The 20,611-nt window shown below is 35.3% G+C and overlaps 3 protein-coding genes across 4 annotated transcripts; 1 reads left to right on the top strand and 2 right to left on the bottom strand.

Moving 5' to 3' along the window:
- Positions 1–904: 904 nt before the first annotated feature.
- On the bottom strand, positions 905–4,794 carry LOC125186702 (putative glucose-6-phosphate 1-epimerase). Of its 2 annotated transcripts, none has more exons than XM_089066012.1 (9): positions 4,524–4,794; positions 4,258–4,385; positions 3,878–3,952; positions 3,623–3,679; positions 3,388–3,545; positions 3,160–3,291; positions 2,830–2,932; positions 2,567–2,666; positions 905–2,493 (listed from the first exon to the last, which is right to left on the bottom strand). In XM_089066012.1, the coding sequence occupies exons 2-9, from the start codon at positions 4,378–4,380 to the stop codon at positions 2,282–2,284; spliced, it is 960 nt and encodes a 319-aa protein (XP_088922138.1). In that variant the 5' UTR covers positions 4,381–4,385; positions 4,524–4,794; the 3' UTR covers positions 905–2,281. The 2 variants fall into 2 exon arrangements, 1 of the variants encoding a protein (XP_088922138.1); XR_016135918.1 differs by having other exon boundaries at positions 2,456–2,493; positions 2,835–2,932.
- Positions 4,795–12,541: 7,747 nt separating this feature from the next.
- On the top strand, positions 12,542–13,311 carry LOC148931556 (thioredoxin H-type-like). The gene is made up of 3 exons (XM_089064823.1): positions 12,542–12,745; positions 12,994–13,098; positions 13,174–13,311. Exons 1-3 carry the CDS (start codon positions 12,542–12,544, stop codon positions 13,309–13,311), a joined length of 447 nt encoding a protein of 148 aa, XP_088920949.1.
- A 5,687-nt stretch (positions 13,312–18,998) lies between these two features.
- On the bottom strand, positions 18,999–20,253 carry LOC125202017 (uncharacterized). Its single transcript, XM_048100328.2, has 3 exons — positions 20,093–20,253; positions 19,902–20,009; positions 18,999–19,266 (listed from the first exon to the last, which is right to left on the bottom strand). The coding sequence occupies exons 1-3, from the start codon at positions 20,135–20,137 to the stop codon at positions 19,087–19,089; spliced, it is 333 nt and encodes a 110-aa protein (XP_047956285.1). The 5' UTR covers positions 20,138–20,253; the 3' UTR covers positions 18,999–19,086.
- Between the last annotated feature and the right edge of the window lie 358 nt (positions 20,254–20,611).

Raw genomic sequence — 20,611 nt, 5'->3', positions numbered from 1 at the left:
GTCGACGAAGTAGTCATTTTTTTACGATTCCGTAAAAAAATTAGCGGTCAATGTTAGTTGCACAATGGGATGACCGTTAATTTTTTGATGAAACTGTAAAAAAGGACCACATAGATAAGATTTCATTTGTTGAATCTATTTTCCAAAAAAGTTATGTTTTTTTACTAAATTCGTATTTTAATATATTTAAAACTAAAATGGACCTTTAGTCAAATTGTTAACTCGATCAAACAACCAAATAATTTTATTAAGATGAAAAGGAAAGGCACAAGCAACTACAAAGTTTTTATGCGTCGGTGGTAGATTTGGCTGACCTCTTTTTTTGAATTATTGCATTTATTTATATTTATCTGGTCAAATTGATGAAAAGCAAGAACAAGACATATCTCAATCGATATAATGAACTCACTTTTATGTGATGAATCTTGTGAGGTGCAGTCGGTGAATTATATAGGTTTGACCATTAATTGCATTCCTTCAACAAACATAAACTAATAATATTTCCAACTAATTTAATATCGAATTGGCCACGCACGAAACATAAAATAATAATTATTAATACAAGAAGATGATAAGTTGTCAATGATGTGAACTTTCTGCTCGGAATTGGTCTAAAAAACTTAACTTGGTGTTGGGTATCTTATGACTATTTTTGATTTTGAATGAAGTGTAAAAGAATACCAAAAGTTTTTAATCAGCGTGGGTAAAAAACCTCATGACTATTTTGATAATTGGAATTTAAAATTTGATTAACATATGCACGCCGACACCTCAATGACCAAATTGAATGCACTATATTGTTTTTCTTTTTTCTAATAAAAGGGAATAGAAAAATGTTTGGAATCTCTCCTAATACAATCAACCCGGACCAAACAAGTAAAGAATACCAGATAATGCAACAAAATAATAGTAATACCATAATTTATTTGGAAAATCTCAATGCGAGGAAAAACTACGAGACCAAACTCCAAACAAACTCTAACTATAACAAATATAATGGCACACTATTTCTTAACTATCAGCCAAAACTAGGAGCTGCAACTATCATCAACAAAACATCAAGAATGAGAGTTCTAGGTATACAGAAGAACTAAAGGAATTGGACAAACCTCAACCAAAACAATGGTTGGAACTCTGAAGTATATATGTGACAGTTTGACGGTCCAATCCTTAATCCAACTGTCTGGAACTCAGATAAATGTGCCGGGAAACTCTCTGAAAATTTTAGCCTGACCGAAAAGATTTGACCATGCGTTCATGACCTGATCACAGACAATAAAAAGCGTTGGTGACAAATTTTATTTTTCACTCAAGCTACGTCTTCTCATCCTCAATTCTCTCTTAAACAAAGTTTGCACTCTTTGGATTATACTCTCTTCACTCTTGTTATATGCTCTTGACATCCAATCCTAAAGTATTTATAGATGGATTGGACAATACTAACAAACGTTTCATGCTTTCCCTTTGGCAAACTCTTAGTCAGAATCAGACAACCATAGAAGGTATATTCGTAGTACAGATCAAGACGAGTGATGCAAACATAATATAGAATTAAGCTCATTTGGAAGCAACGTCCTAATCCTATTTACTTTCCCAAACTCAGATATTAGACCCATAGCATATTTTCCACTCAATAATCGAGCTATAGAAGAGAATAAGCTAAGAAGATTCTTCGATTGGGTTATTGTGCAATCTACAACAATATTTAGATCAAAGATTGAACATAACAAGATAAATAATTCAAACTGCACAAACATGGTATGACTCGTTTAATTCGATACCTGCTTTGTTTCCGTATGCATTCTAGGAAGATAGATAGTTAGATAAGAATTGCACGAATAATTCAAATAGAATTCTAGCCCTCGTAGCAAATAACAATCAAAATCGACTCTATAACTCGTAGCAAACTTGATGAATATCCATGATGCTTTCATATAAGCATTAGTAATGTGATGTTTTAATCTATGTAAATGCATCAAATACATCTTTCTAAGGTAGTTTACATATGATATGAGCAAATGGCATTGTTCTAAATCAAGGTAAAACGTTGAACCTCATATAACAGAAGTGGATGATTAAGCTCATCAAACAACATGCAGCTGGATTAATGCTTCCCACAAACAAATGAAGCAGCTCATGTACCAACATACATATTTGCTTATGTCACTAAGATGGTTGTTTGAACATTAGAGAGATTGAGAGAAGAGAGCATATATACACACTGGTAAATGATAAGTGATACCAGAACCCGATGTGTGCTCCAAATTCAATAGCTGTACCCCTACCCCTGAAGTACTTTTCGAGGATCCAACTGTCCACTGCAATAACTTGAAGAGACTGCTGTCAGCTCTTGACGGCCCTTCCACTCTTCACCGGGTTTCAAGACTATTGGGGTTTCAACAGAAGCAGAATCGATACATAACATTATCTTGTAATCCTCGTCGCCCAAATCTGGCATAGCCTTTGCTTTCTTGTCCCAAGGATTCCATAAAACTGCACGCCGTGGTTACTCCTATTAGAGACAATGAACGCAAAGATGAAGAACATTACCAACAAAAGAAAGAACCTGCATCAGGCATGCCGTCTTTGCGAAGTACATAGGTTCTCTTCTTCTCATGGTCTATTACTGCTATCTTTGGTGGGGTGCTTAAATAGACCCGCTCAACCTATCGAGCCACAAAAGAGATGCTAAAAATGTTCAGTGAAAGTTTCAATTTTCATAACCAACTAGAGTAGTATATATCCAGATACTGATGGATTATCAGCTTACTAGTAAATGGCAGTAGTAGAAATATCTCAGAGCATAATTAATGGAAAGAAAAACATTACCTCACCTTCAAAAGTAATTGCATCAGCCTGCTCAGTATACCTTTCCCTTTGTAACAAGTTATCAAAGTAGTCCAGTGTCTCCAAGCCCTCAACACGCACTTCACTGCAAATTGAACAGCAGTTACAGCATCAAGCAATCTATTTGTAAAGACTAAAATGCACAGTTAAGTTGGTCAGGATACATAGCACAGTTCCTCATCCACGCAAATCAAACTATTATGTAAAATGTGTTGAACATAGAATTAAACAATACTAAAGCATGTGACCAATAAACATTTCAACCATGCAAATGTGAAGAATATCTGAAAGTGATGCTAAGATGCTAAGAACCTGATATCAGAGAGGGATAGGTAACTGCATAGAGCAAATGTGAAGGAGAATGGCTTGCTATCAACGTTCCGCACTCGCGGGATCACGGTGAGCTTGCCAGCAGTCACAGAGATCCGTAGACGTAACTCAAATCTAAACGCAGCATCAGAACCAAAATCACATAAGAATTAAGCAAATTACTACAGTTATTGCCTTATTGGGGTGATGGTCATTCGAATTACTACTAACCTGTGCGGCCAAGTCTTCAGATCTTCATCTGTGGATTTAAGCAGAAGATCCACCGTTGAGCGGTTATTGGCAGGAGGCAAAGGCGAAGGAGAGCTATCTACCGACCACAGTCTATTCCTCCCAATTCCAGCTTGCTCCAGGGACCCAAAATTGGTAGACTAGCACGCAAAAGGAACAGGTAAGAATTCAACCAGAATCATGTCATGAGAACCTTAGTTCTAAGTTAGTGAGTCACCTGTGGAAAGCAAATGGATATCCCACCCCTGATGACTTTACTAGCCTTCCAAAGAGCCTGTCAAAAAGTAAACCTCATCAACAGCCATTCTACTTCACAAGAATAACATGTATATAATCAAAATTCCTGACCCCCATTTTTTGACAAACAATATGATAGTCCACTACACTATCATCCATTCAAAGAGGTTATACAATTCATACCAACCACCATATCTATGATAAATGAGATATATAAATAATCTGAAAACTTTACCTTATTGGTCATAAATAGCAACTCTTCTCTTCTTTCATTCTTCCATGAAACGATCTGCCCACCGTGCAAAAGCACCTGTGCAGCAACGAGTAAAATTTGACAATCATTCGTTAACACTTCTTCCACTACACAATAATTCTTTACTCTAAGTAAGCTAAACTTAACTTAATCTATCCACAAACACGCATACAAAGAACAGCAACAAACAAAAATGAAGAAAAAAAATCACACAGCATATGCACGCATAGAGATTCTAATTAACAACTTGCATTTCTAAATCCCTCAAATGCAAACCGAGAAAAAACAAATCAAAGAAAGATAAAAAAATCTCCATAACATTCGATACAACAATTTCATCAAAGCATCAAAAGCACACAAACCTCAGCCGTACAACCGGTGGGCTCCGACAATATAACCCTAGACGATCCATCGCCATCCCGAATTACATTAGCTTGCATTGCATTTGCCCCTAATTTCTCCGCTGAATTACTCGCGTCATCCATTCTAGCTGCAAAACGAAATTAAACAAAAAATTGACAAAAAAAGAAACCCAGATTCCAAAAGTTATAAATCTAATTATAAAAAAAAAAATCGCGATCAGCTATTCCAAATGTGGAAAGTGATAATGCGTAGCTCAAAATCGCACCTGCAAATAATCAAATTATTGTGCAGAATCACAATCTAGAAACGCCAAATTCTGATGAATGATCAACCGAATGAATTGAAAAGGAAAAGAAAATGAGAGTGAATCGGAATCACACATTTGGCAATTGGCATAAATAGAATCTGAATTAACGATCACAATAATAATAATTAAAAAAATAAAAATAAAAAATATAATAAAAATCGATTTCCAGTTTGCAGAAAATGGCGACCAACTTTCATTCCGCGTCGAATAAATCATGCGATAATCTTATCATAAATGATGAGTTTGCTTTTAATATTGGGAATAATTGCTCCGAATATTTTAAAGAATTTTCATTTTATCAGCGAATGGGCCTACGACTTTTCCACTGATTTTGGGCCTCTACGCCACGTCACCATATTTTCACACTTGGGCCTATGAGCTTGCGACGCAAATATGGTTGTCAATTTTTGGGGATGCAAAATATTTAGTAATCCATAATAACTATATAAAATACGAATTTGAGCCTCTAATATAATTATTTTTTAATATAATTTTGAATTATTAATACCATTTTTAATTTTAATGGTAGTTACAAATCTTGATTTCAGTCTCATATGTATAAATGTAATCCACAGTGTAGAAAAATTAATTATCCCAATCACGCATTTAGAAAAAAATTTCAGTATTATGTAGAAGTATTAATTTTCCCAATCATGCATGTAGAACATTCAACGGTAAAAAAATTATTTTCATCAGTATAATGCAGTAAATGCACGTATAGTCATCAGCCGTTTAGAAATGTTTATAGTAATTAAAAAGTCTCAATCATATGATTTTTATGCAAACACTCATCCAGGCAGTTTGTGAATATATAATTGAATTTTAATTATAAAATAAATTTTTATCATTATGGTGCATTTGCACACATACAGGCACTACAAGACAAAATCTATTAATAAAAATTATTTTGTATTAATGATCATGATTTGAAATGTCAATAATTTGAAACTCATTTATTTTTAGTTTAATTTTATAGTAAATGACATTGGATTCAGATAGTCATTAAGAAGGTAAAAACTTCTACCAATTTACTTAATATAAATTTTGCCACAAGTATGATTTATCGACATGAAACACGAAATTAGATTCGACTATGTTCCACAGGAGAATTGAGTTTCGTGAAAAAGGCTCAAAGATTAAAATGGCTCCAACCATTCTGCAAAAGACATCTAATTTCTTCTTTTCATAGCGATTTCGCACAAATTTATGATTTATAGTATTTAAATGTCGCGATCCCAAATATGTATTTTTCAATTCTTGAAAAATTTGATTTACATTAACATTTCTTTGTCTATTATCAAATTGAGGAAGTGAAAGATGTACCTGATCGAACTGGCGGGCGAACAGAGCGGTAGGAATATGGTGGTCGTCTATAACGAAGATGGTACTGGTACGTAAACATTTGGAGAAGAAGATGAGACCTAGCAGTTTTTCTAGGTTAGCATGTAGTAGTATTTAATTGTGTGTAATTGTGTAATTCATGGGCTGATTATAGGGATATTTTCCTTTTTATAAATAAAATTTTATATATGTGTAATCTTGGAGGCGATTTTTAAGGCTAGATTATAGATATATTTTCTTTGTTTGAAAATAAAAACTTATATATTTGTGATATTGAAAGTGGTATGTTATAGCTATATTTTAGATTATAGGGATATTTTCCTTTTTAGAAATAAAATTTTGTATACGTGTAATCTTGGAGGCGATTTTAAAGCCAGATTATAAAGTTATTTTCTTATTTTGGAAATATAATTTTATACACGTGTAAAACTTATATATTTGTGATATTGGAAGCGGCTTTTTAGAGCTAGATTTTAGGGATATATTTTTATATATGTATATATAGCGTCTTGTTAGGTTGAGATTTTTGGGTCTAATTGATAACTAAGATGCATTTTTAGCCACTCATTCACAATTTTCGCACGATGTCAACTACTCAGACATTATGTCAACTAGGGGGCATAATTGTCATTTCACGCGATGTCAACTACGGAGACATTATGTCAACTACGATGTCAACAGCAAACGTTATTTATGTCAACTACGATGTCAACAACGTTATTTATGTCAACTATTATGTCAATAACAACATTCTATAAATAATTAATCTCAACAACAAATATTTTCATGTCAACAACCTATATTATTTATGTCAACAAAAATATTTTACGTATAATTCATGTCAACAACAATGTTTTACATATAATTTATGTCAACAACATTTTTCACAAAATTTATATCAACGACCTATATAATTCATGTCAACAACAAACGTTATTATGTCAACGAGCTATATAAGAAATGTCAAGAATAAACATTTTCATGTCAACAAACTATATAATTATGTCAACAGCAACGTTTTACATATAATTAATGTCAACAGCAATATTAAAAAAGGGAGATGGCAAAACCCCAACCGGTGAATATCACCAAATACCTAGAGTGCATTATGATTAAACTTATTCCCCAATCCACCTCACATCCAACACAACTGATAATCTCATCCGCCTACTAAAATTCACTACAATTGCAAAACAAATCAGCCAAATTTATTATGAAGCAAATCTCTGTTACTAAAATTTTCTCATTACATACCACACTGCAACAAACCAAGAAATGATTTCAACAACATGCCAACCATTTTTCTTCAATTTATACTACCATCCACCTAAACAAACCAAATCAAAATTTCACCCCAATCCGAACGAAGAAATTCATGAAGGAACTGGCAGCGGAAGCGTGCGGTTTTGAATATTTAAATTTAATTATTAATCGAACAAATAAATCACATAATAATAAAATCTATTTAGCATATTATTTAGACAAAATCTATTCGCGTAATTTTCACATGTATCATGCTCATAACTTGAATTAATCATGCTTTAAGTATAATTGAAACCTAAAACATGCTTTTCTACGGAGCAGAAATAATACCTAATTAATTCTCCAAAGAATTGACGATGGCTAGCGACTTCTCCACGTGACGCTTTGAATACTAGACCACGAATCTTCTCTCTGGTTTCCGAACTGTACTCCAATATCAGTGTGGGATGATCTCACCGGAATACTAGGACTTAAATAAAGAAGACAGAAATTCTACTCCACGGAGGAGAGGAAAAATCGTCCAACTCCTATAAGGGGGGGGGGGACGAAATTTTTTAGAAATAAAATTGTGTTATTTCTGTCTCCTTTATTCTCCTATTTATATTAAGTTCCTTTTGGGCCCAGACATGGATCTATGGAAGGTTTTAGATATGGGCTCATCCAATTTACTTTTTACTAATTAAATTGAACCCACAATTTAATATAAGCTTTAATTGGAATATTACGAGCAGCCACTACAGAAGTAATATTAAACTCTCCCCATTCAAATCCAAAATTATAAGTAATCCGGGTTTCCGTTTTAACTTTCATTTCCCGCGCTTAAGATAAAAAATGTCCATTAATTAATTAATGTTTGCTATGGACTTAATTAATTAATTTCTTATTAATTCCAAGAGTGGATTTAGCATGAAACACTTATTTATTATTCATAGAGTGATCAAACTCCAACTAGCTAGGTTCCTCATAATAATACCTTGTTTCGCGCTCCTCTTGAGGACATTATCAAACGAGACCCACCTCGTGCACGATTCAACATAATAGCGATCCTAGCACCGCTAGATATTAATCACCACTACCCAATATATCAGGATTATTGGGTTACGAAAAACTCGCACCATTTGATACGTCAAAGTAATGCATAATCAATACCGTATGCTCAATGCTAACCTACATTGATTAAGAAACAAATATTTATCAAGACCCCGCCTTTCAGTAGATAGCACAAAGACAAGTCTTATTGTTAGATCCGTTCAGTGCTTTACCGCACCAATGTCATCTTATTTCAGTAAGACTTAGAAATATGCAGACTGACATTGCAACCTTTCACGATGGATAGTCTAATTCCATCTAGGTCGTGAAATTCTTCTTTTTCTTTGTTTATGACTGACCGTGTTACCTTAAAGTGGACGCCGCCCACAACCGGTCTACTAAAACAAAGACTTAGACTTTGTTAAGTTAACTTATTCATTTAAACATGCAATAAAACATCCATTAAATGTAAAACATAACAACATTATGACAAAAAATAATCTGTTTTATTCCTTGGAAAATAAAATAAGAGTTTTACAGTATTCAATCACTCGAAACGTGATTTCTAGTATACAAACTCTAACAATTCAAACCCCTACGGCAATTCCCCTCCGCATCGATCTGGCCAACACTTCCCCCAGCTCATCACGGGAGCGAGGAATCGATTGATTCGCGCACCAGAGGCGGCGATCCTCTGGCGAAAATCGATTCGTGGCTGCAGGATTCGGTGCCTGACATTGTTAGGAAACTGAAGTAGGCGCCGCTGCTGGTGCAAATCTATTCCGGATTGAGACGGAGAAGACCGTGCCGGAGGAATGGCCGGAGCGGGGAATCGAAGTCGCCGGATGGATTGATCTTTCGTGGAGGAGTTAGAGAGAGAGTTAATTGGGGGAGGAACCGGAATTGGGGGTGACGAAGGCTTGAGGGATTGTGGTGCAGGGGAAGGGGGCGGAGTGTGACCCGCGTGCTATTTGCTGAACCCTAGTTAAAACATAAAATTACCATTGTACCCTTTCATAATTAATTCATTTAAAAATATTTTTCATGTGGTAAATTCTGGACCACTCATTTAATAAAAATGAGTGGCTGAAAATGGATCTCAATTCTCAATTAGGTTAAAAGTTCTCAATTGATCACAACCCTATATATATAAATGTAGGGATGTATTCATATCCTAATGCTAAATAGTACTAAAACACAAAACTAATATAGGCTTCACGATTTTGTGCATCTAATGTCCTGTATTTTGCCGCATGGAATTGATGAAAATTATTAAAAAAATCATAAAGGGCATATATGAGAGTACAAATGGGACGGTTATATGCATATTCCTTAAATCTCTCATTCTTTAATCCATTACGTGATTTTGTTTTTATTTAATTTTAAAATTATTTACCTTAATTAACTTATTCACGTAATTTTAACATTTGAAATGCATATTCCAACATAGAATTTCTTTTGTTAGCAGTTCTTATCGTATAAAAATGAATTATACACACTTATAAAAATTTACATTACTCACTAAGAGACATACATTAAACCACTATATTCATACTATAAAAAAATAAATTCAACTATATTAAGTCACACACGAACTTTGATGTCTGGGTTGGTACTATGCCCTAGCCCCCAGGGGATTGGAACTAATTTCGGGAAATTGGGGTCCTCTACGGAGAGTTGTGAGTACTATATAATGTATATCTTGCGTTTGAATAATGTAGATAATACGTTGTTATATTTTGCATGGATAGCTCGAAAATTCATACTGATTCTAATGTATTAATATAGTCGTTTAATGTATATGTATCTTATTGAGTAATGTAGATTTTTATTTGTTCCCTAAGGGTCGGAAGTTAAATCCCATTCCCCAAGGGCTTAACACAATGTTTCACTAAGGACAGGGAGTTAGAACCATTCCTCTATGGTCAAATTATCCATTGGGGCTAGGAGATAGTACTCACAACTCTCCGTAGGGGACCCCAATTGCCCGAAATTAGTTCCAATCCCCTAGGGTTAAGCTATCCATGGGGCTATAGGGCATAGTACCAACCCAGACATCAAAGTTCGTGTTTGACTTAATGTAGTTGAATTAACTTTTTTCAATGTACAATTATAATGGCTTAATGTATATGTCTCTTACTGAGTAATGTAGATTTTTATTTGTTCTCTAAGGACCGAAAGTTAAATCCATTTCCCAAGGATTTAGCAGTCCATAGGGCTAGGGTGTAGTACCGACTCAGTAACAGAACGCCCTAAGGGCAGGGAGTTACCCTACAAAAAATTGTTAGTTTACTGACGGAATTAGCGACGAAAAATTTTCGCTACGAATTAGCGACAGAATTACCGACGGAATTTTCCGTCGCTAATTTTTTTCCTTTTTAATTATTGTATTTTTCGTCGGTAAAAAAAAATTACCAACGAGGTTTTTACCGACGGATTGTAGGGACATTTCCATCGGTAAAACCCTCGTCGGTAAACTTTTTACCGACTGGAATTACCGACGGAAAATACATTAATTAAAAAGGAAAAAAATGAGCGATGGAAAATTCTGTCGGTAATACCGTCGCTAATTCGTAGCGAAAATTTTTCATCGCTAATTCCATCGGTAAACTGACATTTTTTTGTAGTGTTAGAGTCATTTCCCTAGTGTTAACTTATCCATTGGGCTAGGGTATAGTACTGACAACTTCTTGTAGGTAAGCCCAGTGGCCCGAACTTAGTTCCCATCCCCTAGGGTTATGCTATCCCTGGGGCTAGGGCAGAGTACCAACCCAAACTTCAAAGCTCTTGTTTTACTTAGTGTTTGTTGAATTCATACTGATCGTAATGTACAAATATATTCGTTTAATGTCTATGTCTCTTACATTATTTCATGCAAAAAAAATCCGAACTTTCAACTTTAGTCCAAATTTGGTATTTTCCACGAACTTTAAAATTAGTCTAAAATATCACAAACTTTGCTCTTTGTTTGGTATTTCCCACGGTATGTCTATCACCATATTTGACTAACTTACGAGAAATTTTTAACATACTAGACACAATTAAATCAAAGTGGCTTTCTATGTGACTTTTTATTCTACTTGTTATGATCTTAAAAAGTCGTTTAAAATATCATAAAACGTATCACATTGTCCACAAAATAAAATTTTGATGAAATCTCTTATTTGGGTTAGTTAGGAAAAAATACCAACAAAGTGTAAAGTTTGTGATATTTTAAAGTTCATGAGAAATACCAAATTTTAGCCAAAGTTCATGGTTTTAGACTTTTAGGAACCAATATCCCAATAAAAAAATATATTTCAATTTTAAAAAGAAATGTAATTATCTAACTCACATGAACTAGTTTTTCACTCTTTCTATCATCTACTAATTTTAAAATAGAGCCAAAGGAACTTTAAGTTATCATCGAATTCTACGGGTTTTGATCTATGCAAATATCAATCTTAATACAAAAATGCAAAAACAATCATACGGAAATCATATTTAGGTCATTGCTAGTGTATTTATAGGTTATTATAGAAAGGATGACCTAAAATAATCTTAACATGACCTCAAACCCAAAATTTATAATATGACTTAAAATTGCTTAATAATGACCCTCCATGTTTTTGATTAATTATTGACCATTAGATTGCCCAATCTCATGGTCAGGATTTGGTATGGATTTTGTATTGAGGGTTATAATCAATGCCGAACTAATTTTAAAGACCAAATTGTTGAACCCCCATGGTTAACTTGTTTTAGGTCATTGTAAGACATTGTTAGTTTGTTTTAGGTCATGCTTAGTTTGTTTTATGTCATTTTATAAAATTCGGATATGAAAAATACGGATGCCATTTTTAGATAATTTTAGGTTATGCTTACCATGGAATGTGATTAAATGAAAACTCTAAATATTGTACAAACTCAAAACTATGATCTGGACCATTGAAAAATGTCAACAGATCACAAAAAACATCAACAGAAAAATATCAACAGAAGTTCAACAGAAAAATAATTTAAATTGAAATAGGTAAATGCATTTAAAGTTGACAGAGCTGGCTGATTTAATTTTAATTCAAAAAGAGAGAAAGGAAGAGACGAGTCACAATGAGCTGCTTATTTTAAGTCCACTAAAAATTGGACTCTGCATCCATTAAATAGATCTCATCCGATTACTTGATTATCAAGTTACCGGTGCCCTAAATCACAACTTGAAGAAAGCTGTGAGCGCCAAAAATATCTGATTGAAGGTACTAACTATCATGTGAATTTTTGTGTCACTTGTTTGCTAAAGATATACCACCATCCATGAATTTTGGGGATTCATAATTTTGATGCTGATTTTCAGAAGTTGGTATGACATGTCGAAACAAACACTTTTTGCCTTGAAAAAGCTCCTTTCCGGCGGTGGCGGTGGCATCCGATCTGTGACAACACTAATATCTGGCAGTGGTGTAACCGATTTGTTGGATAAATGGTGTGACGAGCATGGAAAGACATATGCTTCCGAGCATGAAAAGCAAGAACGCATGCCCTATCCGATAGATCGCAGTTATGCGTTTGTGGTTGGTCTTAATCGGTATGATGACGACAATCCCAATTATTATAAGGATAAAAATACTCATTCTCTTATCTTTGGAGTTTCCACATTTCGATTCGACCCAAAGATATTGGCTTCGCAACAAGTCATTTGCTGTGACTCACTCTCTGAATGGAACACACTTTTCCATAACTTTATCCAAACCAACACACTGGTGAATAATGTGAATCTTTATGTTTATGCTTTATTGCTGCTTAACTATGTTGTGATTAGGTGGTTGTGGAGCTTGGTGTTTCATGGCTGAGGCCTATTTTGGGCGAGATAGCTGAGAAGACACCCGATGCTATATTCATCAAGGTGGATGTGGATGACTATAATGTATGTAGTTGTGCTTCCCATTCATGTTGTTTGATCGATCAGGATTGTATCTCTAACTTTGTACAATGGGTGCAGAATCCACTTAAGGAGTACAAAGTCGACACATTACCCTTCTTTGTGTTCTTCAAACAAGGGAAGGTGATTGACAAGGTTGGGAATAACAAGGAAGAACTTGCGGGTAAAGTCACCATGCATCGCACTGCTTCTGCTTGATCATCATCACTATGTAGTTGTATGTTTTGGAGTAATATTTAACTCTTGCATCCAACTATGTTTGGTTAGTATACTACAAAAAACTGTCGGTTTACTAGCGAAAATTTTGTTACTAATTCTCATAATTCTGCTAGTAAAATGGGTTAGCAGCGGATTAGCAACATATCTACACTGCTTGTAAATTCCTTGCTGCTAAAATTTAGCAACTACCAACATTGTGCTACTATTGGTTTAGTAACGAATTAGTAGCAGAAGGTGTCTGTTGATAATTGTTGGCATCAAAAGGGGATCGAAAAATTTAGCAACAAACTTAGTGTGTTGCAAATTGTTAGCAACGAATTAGCAATGTACCAAATCCGTTCCTAAATTGTTGGCATCAAAAAGAGATCGAAAACGTTAGCAACAGACTTAGTCTGTTACAAATTGTTAGTAACGAATTAGCAGTGTACCAAATTTGCTTGTAACTTGTTGGAATCAAAAAGGGATCAAAAATATTAGCAACAAACTTAATCTGTTACAAATTGTTAGCAACGTATATTCCAATCATTTATGATATGTATCATACTTATCTAATCTTAGTTACCATCTATCTCTTTTCATTACTATGTTTTACTACTATTTCTCTCTTCTCATTTATGTGCCGATTTGTTGTAAATCTTGGAAATAGTGTTGTTTGTGAAGTGGGGATATCTCTAATCTCTAAATACTTGCGCCACATTTTTGGCATGGTTATTTAGGAGATTTTAAAAGTGATAACAAAAACAGAGCAACATAATGAGAAAACAAAGAAATAAATCAAACAGCTAAACAAAAACAAAGTGATATGTATCATGTTTATCTAATGTTAGTTACCATCTATCACTTGTCATTAGTATTTTTAATTTTGAATATCCATGTGCAACCTATGAGATTTTTGCCAAAGGTAGTGTGGTCAGAATCCATGTTTTGTTCCTTAGGAGGGCAAGGAACTCCTCATGCATAGCATAGCAGCTTTCCACATTGATATTAAAATCTTGGTAAGAGATGAGGGGTGATGAAGAGGAACTCTCAGGATTAGAATTTGTGTTACCGCCACTTTCAGGAATGGACAAGAGAGCACACACCTTGAACGGTCCACAGCTCTATCCTGGAGGATATTGACACCATTATAGAGTATATGGAGTATCTGATCCAAGCTGATCACAACATGTTTTCATTTTGGAATAGGGAATCTTTCCTGAGAGTCTAGATTTGTACTTATATTGCATCCTTTTTACTAAACTTTTTTGAATGAAAAATATGAAATCCCTAAGGGTGTGTTTGGGAACATGGTTCCAAAATTTTCAATTTCATGATTTGAATTCTATATCAAAATAGAAAATTGAAATTCCAAATAGTCATAGAGAGCTTCATATTATTATTATTTTACCAAATATCGAATACAACAAATGATTAATAGTTTATTTTTAACAATAAATTAACGATGAAGATCATTGTGACAACTGCAGTGCAACAACGACATACGATAAAGAATGTTGTACACTACATGATAAGAGTTTCATCATTAAAAAAATAAGCTTAGTATATTCCCAAGTGAGGTCATAATTAATTTCACTTTCACCAAATAATAAATTTAACATTAAATTTATAAATCTAGGGTAACCAAATAAGATCTTTGCCCATGCTATGCAAAGAGAACCATTGACTACGTTTATGAGAGATGATGGCTTTTATCATCGTTCTATTCAAATTTATTTGAAATAATATTATATAATAAGCTTGAATTTTTAATTTATTTAGCATTTTCAATTATTAATCAATTAATATGAATAATTAATCCCGAGTTAGTGATATCGATTACAAGGAATGGAAAGGATGGTGACTGGATCCAACTAATTGCTGATTTCTTGGCCTACTGCATTATCTTTGATTTAGTTTTTAAATTAAGAAAGTTAGGATTTCATAGGAATTAAATAAATTAGGGATTGATTGAATAATTGAATTAATTAGAGGAAATTTGGTGGGATTATTGTCTACTGCACTCTTATATATTCCATAGGGGATTTTGAAGAATGTATCCAGAGAGATCAAAGCTATTAGGCGGTGAAAACCGAGCCTTGGTGAGAGGATTATTATCTATTTTATTTTCAAGTTCTGTTGATTCTTGTTTATAAAAACTTGAGATTTATTTTATGTTCTTTTATTTTTGAGTTATTTATCCATTGATTCTTACTGCCTTATCACTCCATAACACAATGCTAGTGAAACATGATACTAAAATGATGATAGAAAAGACGAGGCTTCAGATTAGTTCACTAAAAATACGTTTTAATTCATAACATGGATTTGAAAATACGGAATAATATGATGATTTTTATTTGAAACTCTGACATTAGTTTTAGTTCGCGGCCTCTTTTTATAAATGGCAAATTGTATATTTATTCAAATAAAATGCCTAAATAACTTTTTCAAAAACTCGCCTTTTTATATACTGATAGATTATTAGTTAACTTGTTTTCATATGATATATTCAAATTCCAACATTTTAGTCTTCAATTTTGAGGGTTAAAATTTCATGGTTGAAGATTATACCTCTTCTTACCTACCGATAATAAGGAGTTTCATCTATGGTCCTCCTTAGGAGTAAGCATTCTGTTTTCGATTTGATTTTTTTTTTCAAACGGAAGCATGAAAACCATTTTTTTTTTAATTTGAAAATGTACTGGTCGAATTCACTGAAAATATAACTACAAAATCTGAAAACACAACTACAAAAACCAAACTAAACAGAAATTGTATGAAATTTCAAAAATCCAAAAAGCCTAAAAACTGAAAAATAAATACACACAACTATTCAATCCACTAAGAGCATTCCCAATGGAGGTGGCGAATTCTCGGCGATAAATCGCCGGTTATCGCCGAATTATCGCCGGCCATTGTGGCGAAGTCGGCGATAATTCGGCGATAATGTTGCCGTTGCTTCGCCGAGTGGCGTTCTAACGCCGGATTATCGCCGAGCGATCGCCGGCCACTGTGGCGACGCTCGGCGATAATCGGCGATAATTAAAATTTTTTTTTTTTTTTTTTGAACCCAACGGCTATTTTACATTCCACCCCTATAAATATTTCCTCCACTTCCTCCATTCATCACCCACAATCTTCATTCTCTCCATTTTCAATCTCTTCTCCCAATCTTCAATTTTCATCAAAATTATGAGCTTTTGGAAGAAAAGTTCCCGATCGGGTAAGGATAAGGGTAAGGGGAAAGAGTCGAGTTCACAAATTCCCAACACGGATGAAGCAAACGAGCAGTGGATGCAGTCGTTGTTGGCGATGGGTTCTCCTCCCGGCCAACTTCCATACGGGGGTCCGTCTCCTTTGCAGACTCCTCCGGCGCGGAGACTTTCTCCGTACTTCAACTCTGCCGGCAGAATGCCCTTTCCAGCCGACGATGTGTATCGGCCCCAGTTCGACACCCCCGGATCAACCCCAGGCGACCAAGAATCTCAGGCCGCGACACTGAGCGCGGAGGACTTCGAGGTGGAAGAAACGCCCACCGAGCCGCCTTCTAGGAGCGGGAGGGGGAAGGCGCCGGCGTCGTCGGCTGCGACTGATACGGGTTCCGATGAGAGGCCGAAGCGGGTAAGGACTACTTACACTCTGCAAGAGTCCGAGCTGATAGCCGACTGCTGGGCGGACACGTCACAGGACGCGGAGCGCAGCAACTACCAGACTGAGATCATATTCTGGGAGCGGATTGCCGCGAAGTACAGGAGCCACAAGACTGCCTCAATGAAGGACCATGGCAGCGAGGCGATCCGTCGGCATTGGGAGCGCCTCATGAGGGACTGCGGGCACTTCAACGGTATTTATTCTAACTTGATGACTCACATGACGAGTGGCCAGAACGAGCACATGGTCCGAGATGAGGCCATCCGGATGTATAGTAGCCAGTACTTGTCGACGAAGGGCTTCAAGTATTGGAACATCTACGATAAGCTGAAGGATCTCCCCAAATTCCGGACGGGAATGCACGACGCGCTGCACGGGAAATCGGTGCGCTCGCGACTTAGCGTTTCGGAGAGCGAGGGGAGCGCGGCCCACATCGACTTGAGTGGGGATGGTCCGCACGAGCGCCCGGAGGGAGTGAAGAAGGCGAAGGGGAGGCGGAAGGGGAAGGGCGCAACGTCGGAAGTCGCGTCGGAATCCGTCATCGACTTAGAAAAAGCCACTTATTCGAGCAATGTCGCCAATCTGACCCAGATGTACACGCTGTACTTCACCGGCGGCGGGACCCCTGAAGAAAAGGCGGCCCTCTGGAAATGCATCCAACACCTGCAGAGTACGCTGGGGCTCGATCCCGACGCCCCTCCGGCCCCTCCGTCTTAGATTTTTTTTTTTTAAATCTTTGTTTATTTGCGTTTTTTATTTGTAGTTTTTTTTTTCTCGTTGTATTATATTTTCCAATGATTAATACAACGATGAATTGTTCATTATTAGTCTATTTATTAAATACATTTGTAGGGAAAATTAAATAATATAAAAAATAATGATGTAAAAATGAAATGTTGAGTTAGGGAGAAATAAGGGAGAAATAAGGGAGAAACCAATGTAGCACTTGGCTAAAAACTGGGGATAAATTTTGGTGCTGATGTGGCGCTGATGTGGCAGGAGTTAGGGAGAAATAAGGGAGTTTTTAGGGAACTCCATTGGGAGTGCTCTAACATCAAATGTCATCCAAAATAAAGTTTCATGATATCTAATAAATCCACTCCAAGCCTTCAATATTTCCAGCTTCCAAGTAGTTTGAAGACGTGTATTTACTAGTTTGTAAATTTAAAATAAGTACATAGTAATCAACAATGAGCATGAAATAAACATTTATCTTACCAAACGAATAAGCACCAAATATACTTAGTATTCCAGAATCCTAAACATTGGAATACAGTGGGGAGTTGGTGAGTTGGAATCTTGGAGACAATTCAGATTTCAGAAGTAGAGAATGGAGAAGCTGAAACCTTTTCTTCTACTCTTAGGGTTTGAGCCTTTCACTGCATTTGTCAGCATCAACAGAGATCATGCTCCCTTTCAACACAGTTACCGTCGTATTTGATGGAACAAAATCGTATCTTTCACAAGATCATCCTGCTCACCGAATGCTGCAACATTCTCAACAAACTCGACATGCTTGCCCAATCTATCTGGTCTACCAGATACAGATAATCCAAATAACCACCAAACTGGTGTGTTATATAATTTTCATGTGCTCCAAGAAGACCTTAACAAGAATTATATATAGACGGGCCAGCCACTACATACCAACGAGACACAGAGGGAATGGAATGGGCTCTATATCAACAATATGATCGATCACCAGAAGAAGAGAGAAGTGATATAAACAACAACAGACACTTGAAGACATGAAATTTGCACATATCCTCGAATCTTCAGCAGCAACTGCTGTAACCTCCAAATTCAAGAGATCATATTCTTTAGCAGAGAAAACTTATCTCCTACGAATTTTGATCTCAGTGTTGCTCGATCGTAGATATCCTATCAGACAAATATAATATGTATGTTCAATCGGAGATTTCCTAATTTCACTGATTGTATTGTCTTCTGGGAATTGTTCCTGATGCATCGGATTAATAGTACATGTTCAATCAAATACGGGAAACAAACTACACAACAAGCAAGTTCTCTAACAGTTTGTGTTCATATGTTCAGAGTGGAATATTTATTGCGAATCTAGAACGTGTCCTGTTTGTACATTCCATTGCATGGTGAGAAAAGTAATCAAGATTGTTGAAGCAAAGTTTCCAAATACAAATTAACTAAGTATCTTCCAGTTGATAACACATCAAGCCGTTTCTCACTAGGTTCGTATTTCCCTTTCCTGAGCTGATAACGATGAGTTACAGCTGATATGGTATATGTCTGCCCTTCTATTGTCACACTCTCACCACACTGCAGATTCTGCCACACTCAAATATACAAAGTCAATTTGTATGAGCAAGATCTCAGAGTTCCATTTCCAAATATTAAAAGCATAACAAATAGTGATGGTTCAAACAGTAACAAATTCGAATTCAGAGTAGATAATGTATTTTTAAATTGATTTAAAATATCAGAAACTTCACATTCCGTGTGTTATAACCCAACCCGACCCAAAGAGATTTTTCAACGAAAACTTATTCTACATGGGCAATCATGAAACGTTTATGATATTTTAGACTAGTTGTGCCAGGTACAGAAATAACACAGAGAATGTAAAGTCTAAGTTGAGTCGTATTCCACTTTGGGATGTCTCGACTAAGTTGAGTCATTTCTTTTTTTAACCAAAGATAAAACATTCAATTACTCTTACTTTATTCCACTATCTATTTTACTCTCTCTTTATTTTTCCGACTTTATTCCTCTTTCGTACTTTTCAACACAATTTCTTAATCATGTGCCCAAAAGTCATGTCTCAACTTAGTAATTTTTTAAATTTTAAACCAATTTGAAAGTTCAGGAAATACCATAATTAGGTCAAAATTTATGGCTTTAAAGAGACCAATATTCAAGTAGAAATTGAATTGAATGCAACATTAAGAAAATGAATAACTCACAGGAGGAAAACAGCGAACGCCGAGGCTTTTTGGCGGAGGAGTGATAACAATAACTTTGTAAGGAGAATTGTTCTCTTTCTCTCTCTTCCTGCACAGAACTCGTGGTGTCTGCCATTTACAAGTTACAACCACAAACAATTCATCAACACAAACACCCTTAATTAATAACCAAATTGATTTGAATTTATTACCGATTGTAGCTTTTGCATTGCAGGAGAGCTGGACACAGTCACCATTGTTCTTCACTGCCTTTCTCTGTGCAATTTTGGTGTGTAAGTGTGAGATAGTCAGATAACGATATTTGTTGTTTCAATTTGCAAGTGGTTACAAAATTCTAACGTGTCAAAAAACTGTCAAAACTTGCAACATAATTTCTGTGGTCGAAGAGAAAATCACTTTTTCTAAAAGTATTTATTTAAAATAGAATTAATAATGGTCTCTTATTTTTTATTTTGAACCTGACATTTTACACGGACACTAACCCTTTGGCAATCGAAAATTGACCATTCTATTTCAACGATAAAATGTAAAGTAATGTAGTTTAATTTTTTAAAAATTAAAACTTACACAGACCATCTTTTATAAAGTAATAATCGTGACACTACACAATGAAATTACTGAAGAAATATTTCACGTCCATTTAAAAAAACGTTTCATTTTAAAAAATGAGATAACTCAAAAAGAAAATGTTTATTTTTAATACAACAGTA

Source organism: Salvia hispanica, chromosome 2, assembly GCF_029641045.1.
Source record: "Salvia hispanica isolate PSC_SH4W2 chromosome 2, Shi_PSC_v1, whole genome shotgun sequence".
In the NCBI taxonomy this organism is placed as follows: Eukaryota; Viridiplantae; Streptophyta; class Magnoliopsida; order Lamiales; family Lamiaceae; genus Salvia; species Salvia hispanica.
The sequence above is the reverse complement of the archived record's forward strand: the minus strand, read 5'-3'. Positions and strand labels throughout refer to the sequence as shown.

Excerpts from the sequence above, each read along its gene's own strand:
- LOC125186702 (XM_089066012.1), bottom strand. The coding sequence starts at position 4,380 with ATGGATGACGCGAGTAATTCAGCGGAGAAATTAGGGGCAAATGCAATG. Across the intron at positions 2,933-3,159 it reads CTATCCCTCTCTGATATCAG|TGAAGTGCGTGTTGAGGGCT; the intron begins GTTCTTAGCATC and ends TTCAATTTGCAG. Across the intron at positions 2,667-2,829 it reads CAATTACTTTTGAAGGTGAG|GTTGAGCGGGTCTATTTAAG; the intron begins GTAATGTTTTTC and ends GTGGCTCGATAG.
- LOC148931556 (XM_089064823.1), top strand. The coding sequence starts at position 12,542 with ATGTCGAAACAAACACTTTTTGCCTTGAAAAAGCTCCTTTCCGGCGGT. Across the intron at positions 12,746-12,993 it reads ATCGCAGTTATGCGTTTGTG|GTGGTTGTGGAGCTTGGTGT; the intron begins GTTGGTCTTAAT and ends TGTTGTGATTAG. Across the intron at positions 13,099-13,173 it reads TGGATGTGGATGACTATAAT|AATCCACTTAAGGAGTACAA; the intron begins GTATGTAGTTGT and ends CAATGGGTGCAG.
- LOC125202017 (XM_048100328.2), bottom strand. The coding sequence starts at position 20,137 with ATGGTGACTGTGTCCAGCTCTCCTGCAATGCAAAAGCTACAATCG. Across the intron at positions 20,010-20,092 it reads CAATGCAAAAGCTACAATCG|ACACCACGAGTTCTGTGCAG; the intron begins GTAATAAATTCA and ends TGTAAATGGCAG. Across the intron at positions 19,267-19,901 it reads GCGTTCGCTGTTTTCCTCCT|AATCTGCAGTGTGGTGAGAG; the intron begins GTGAGTTATTCA and ends TGAGTGTGGCAG.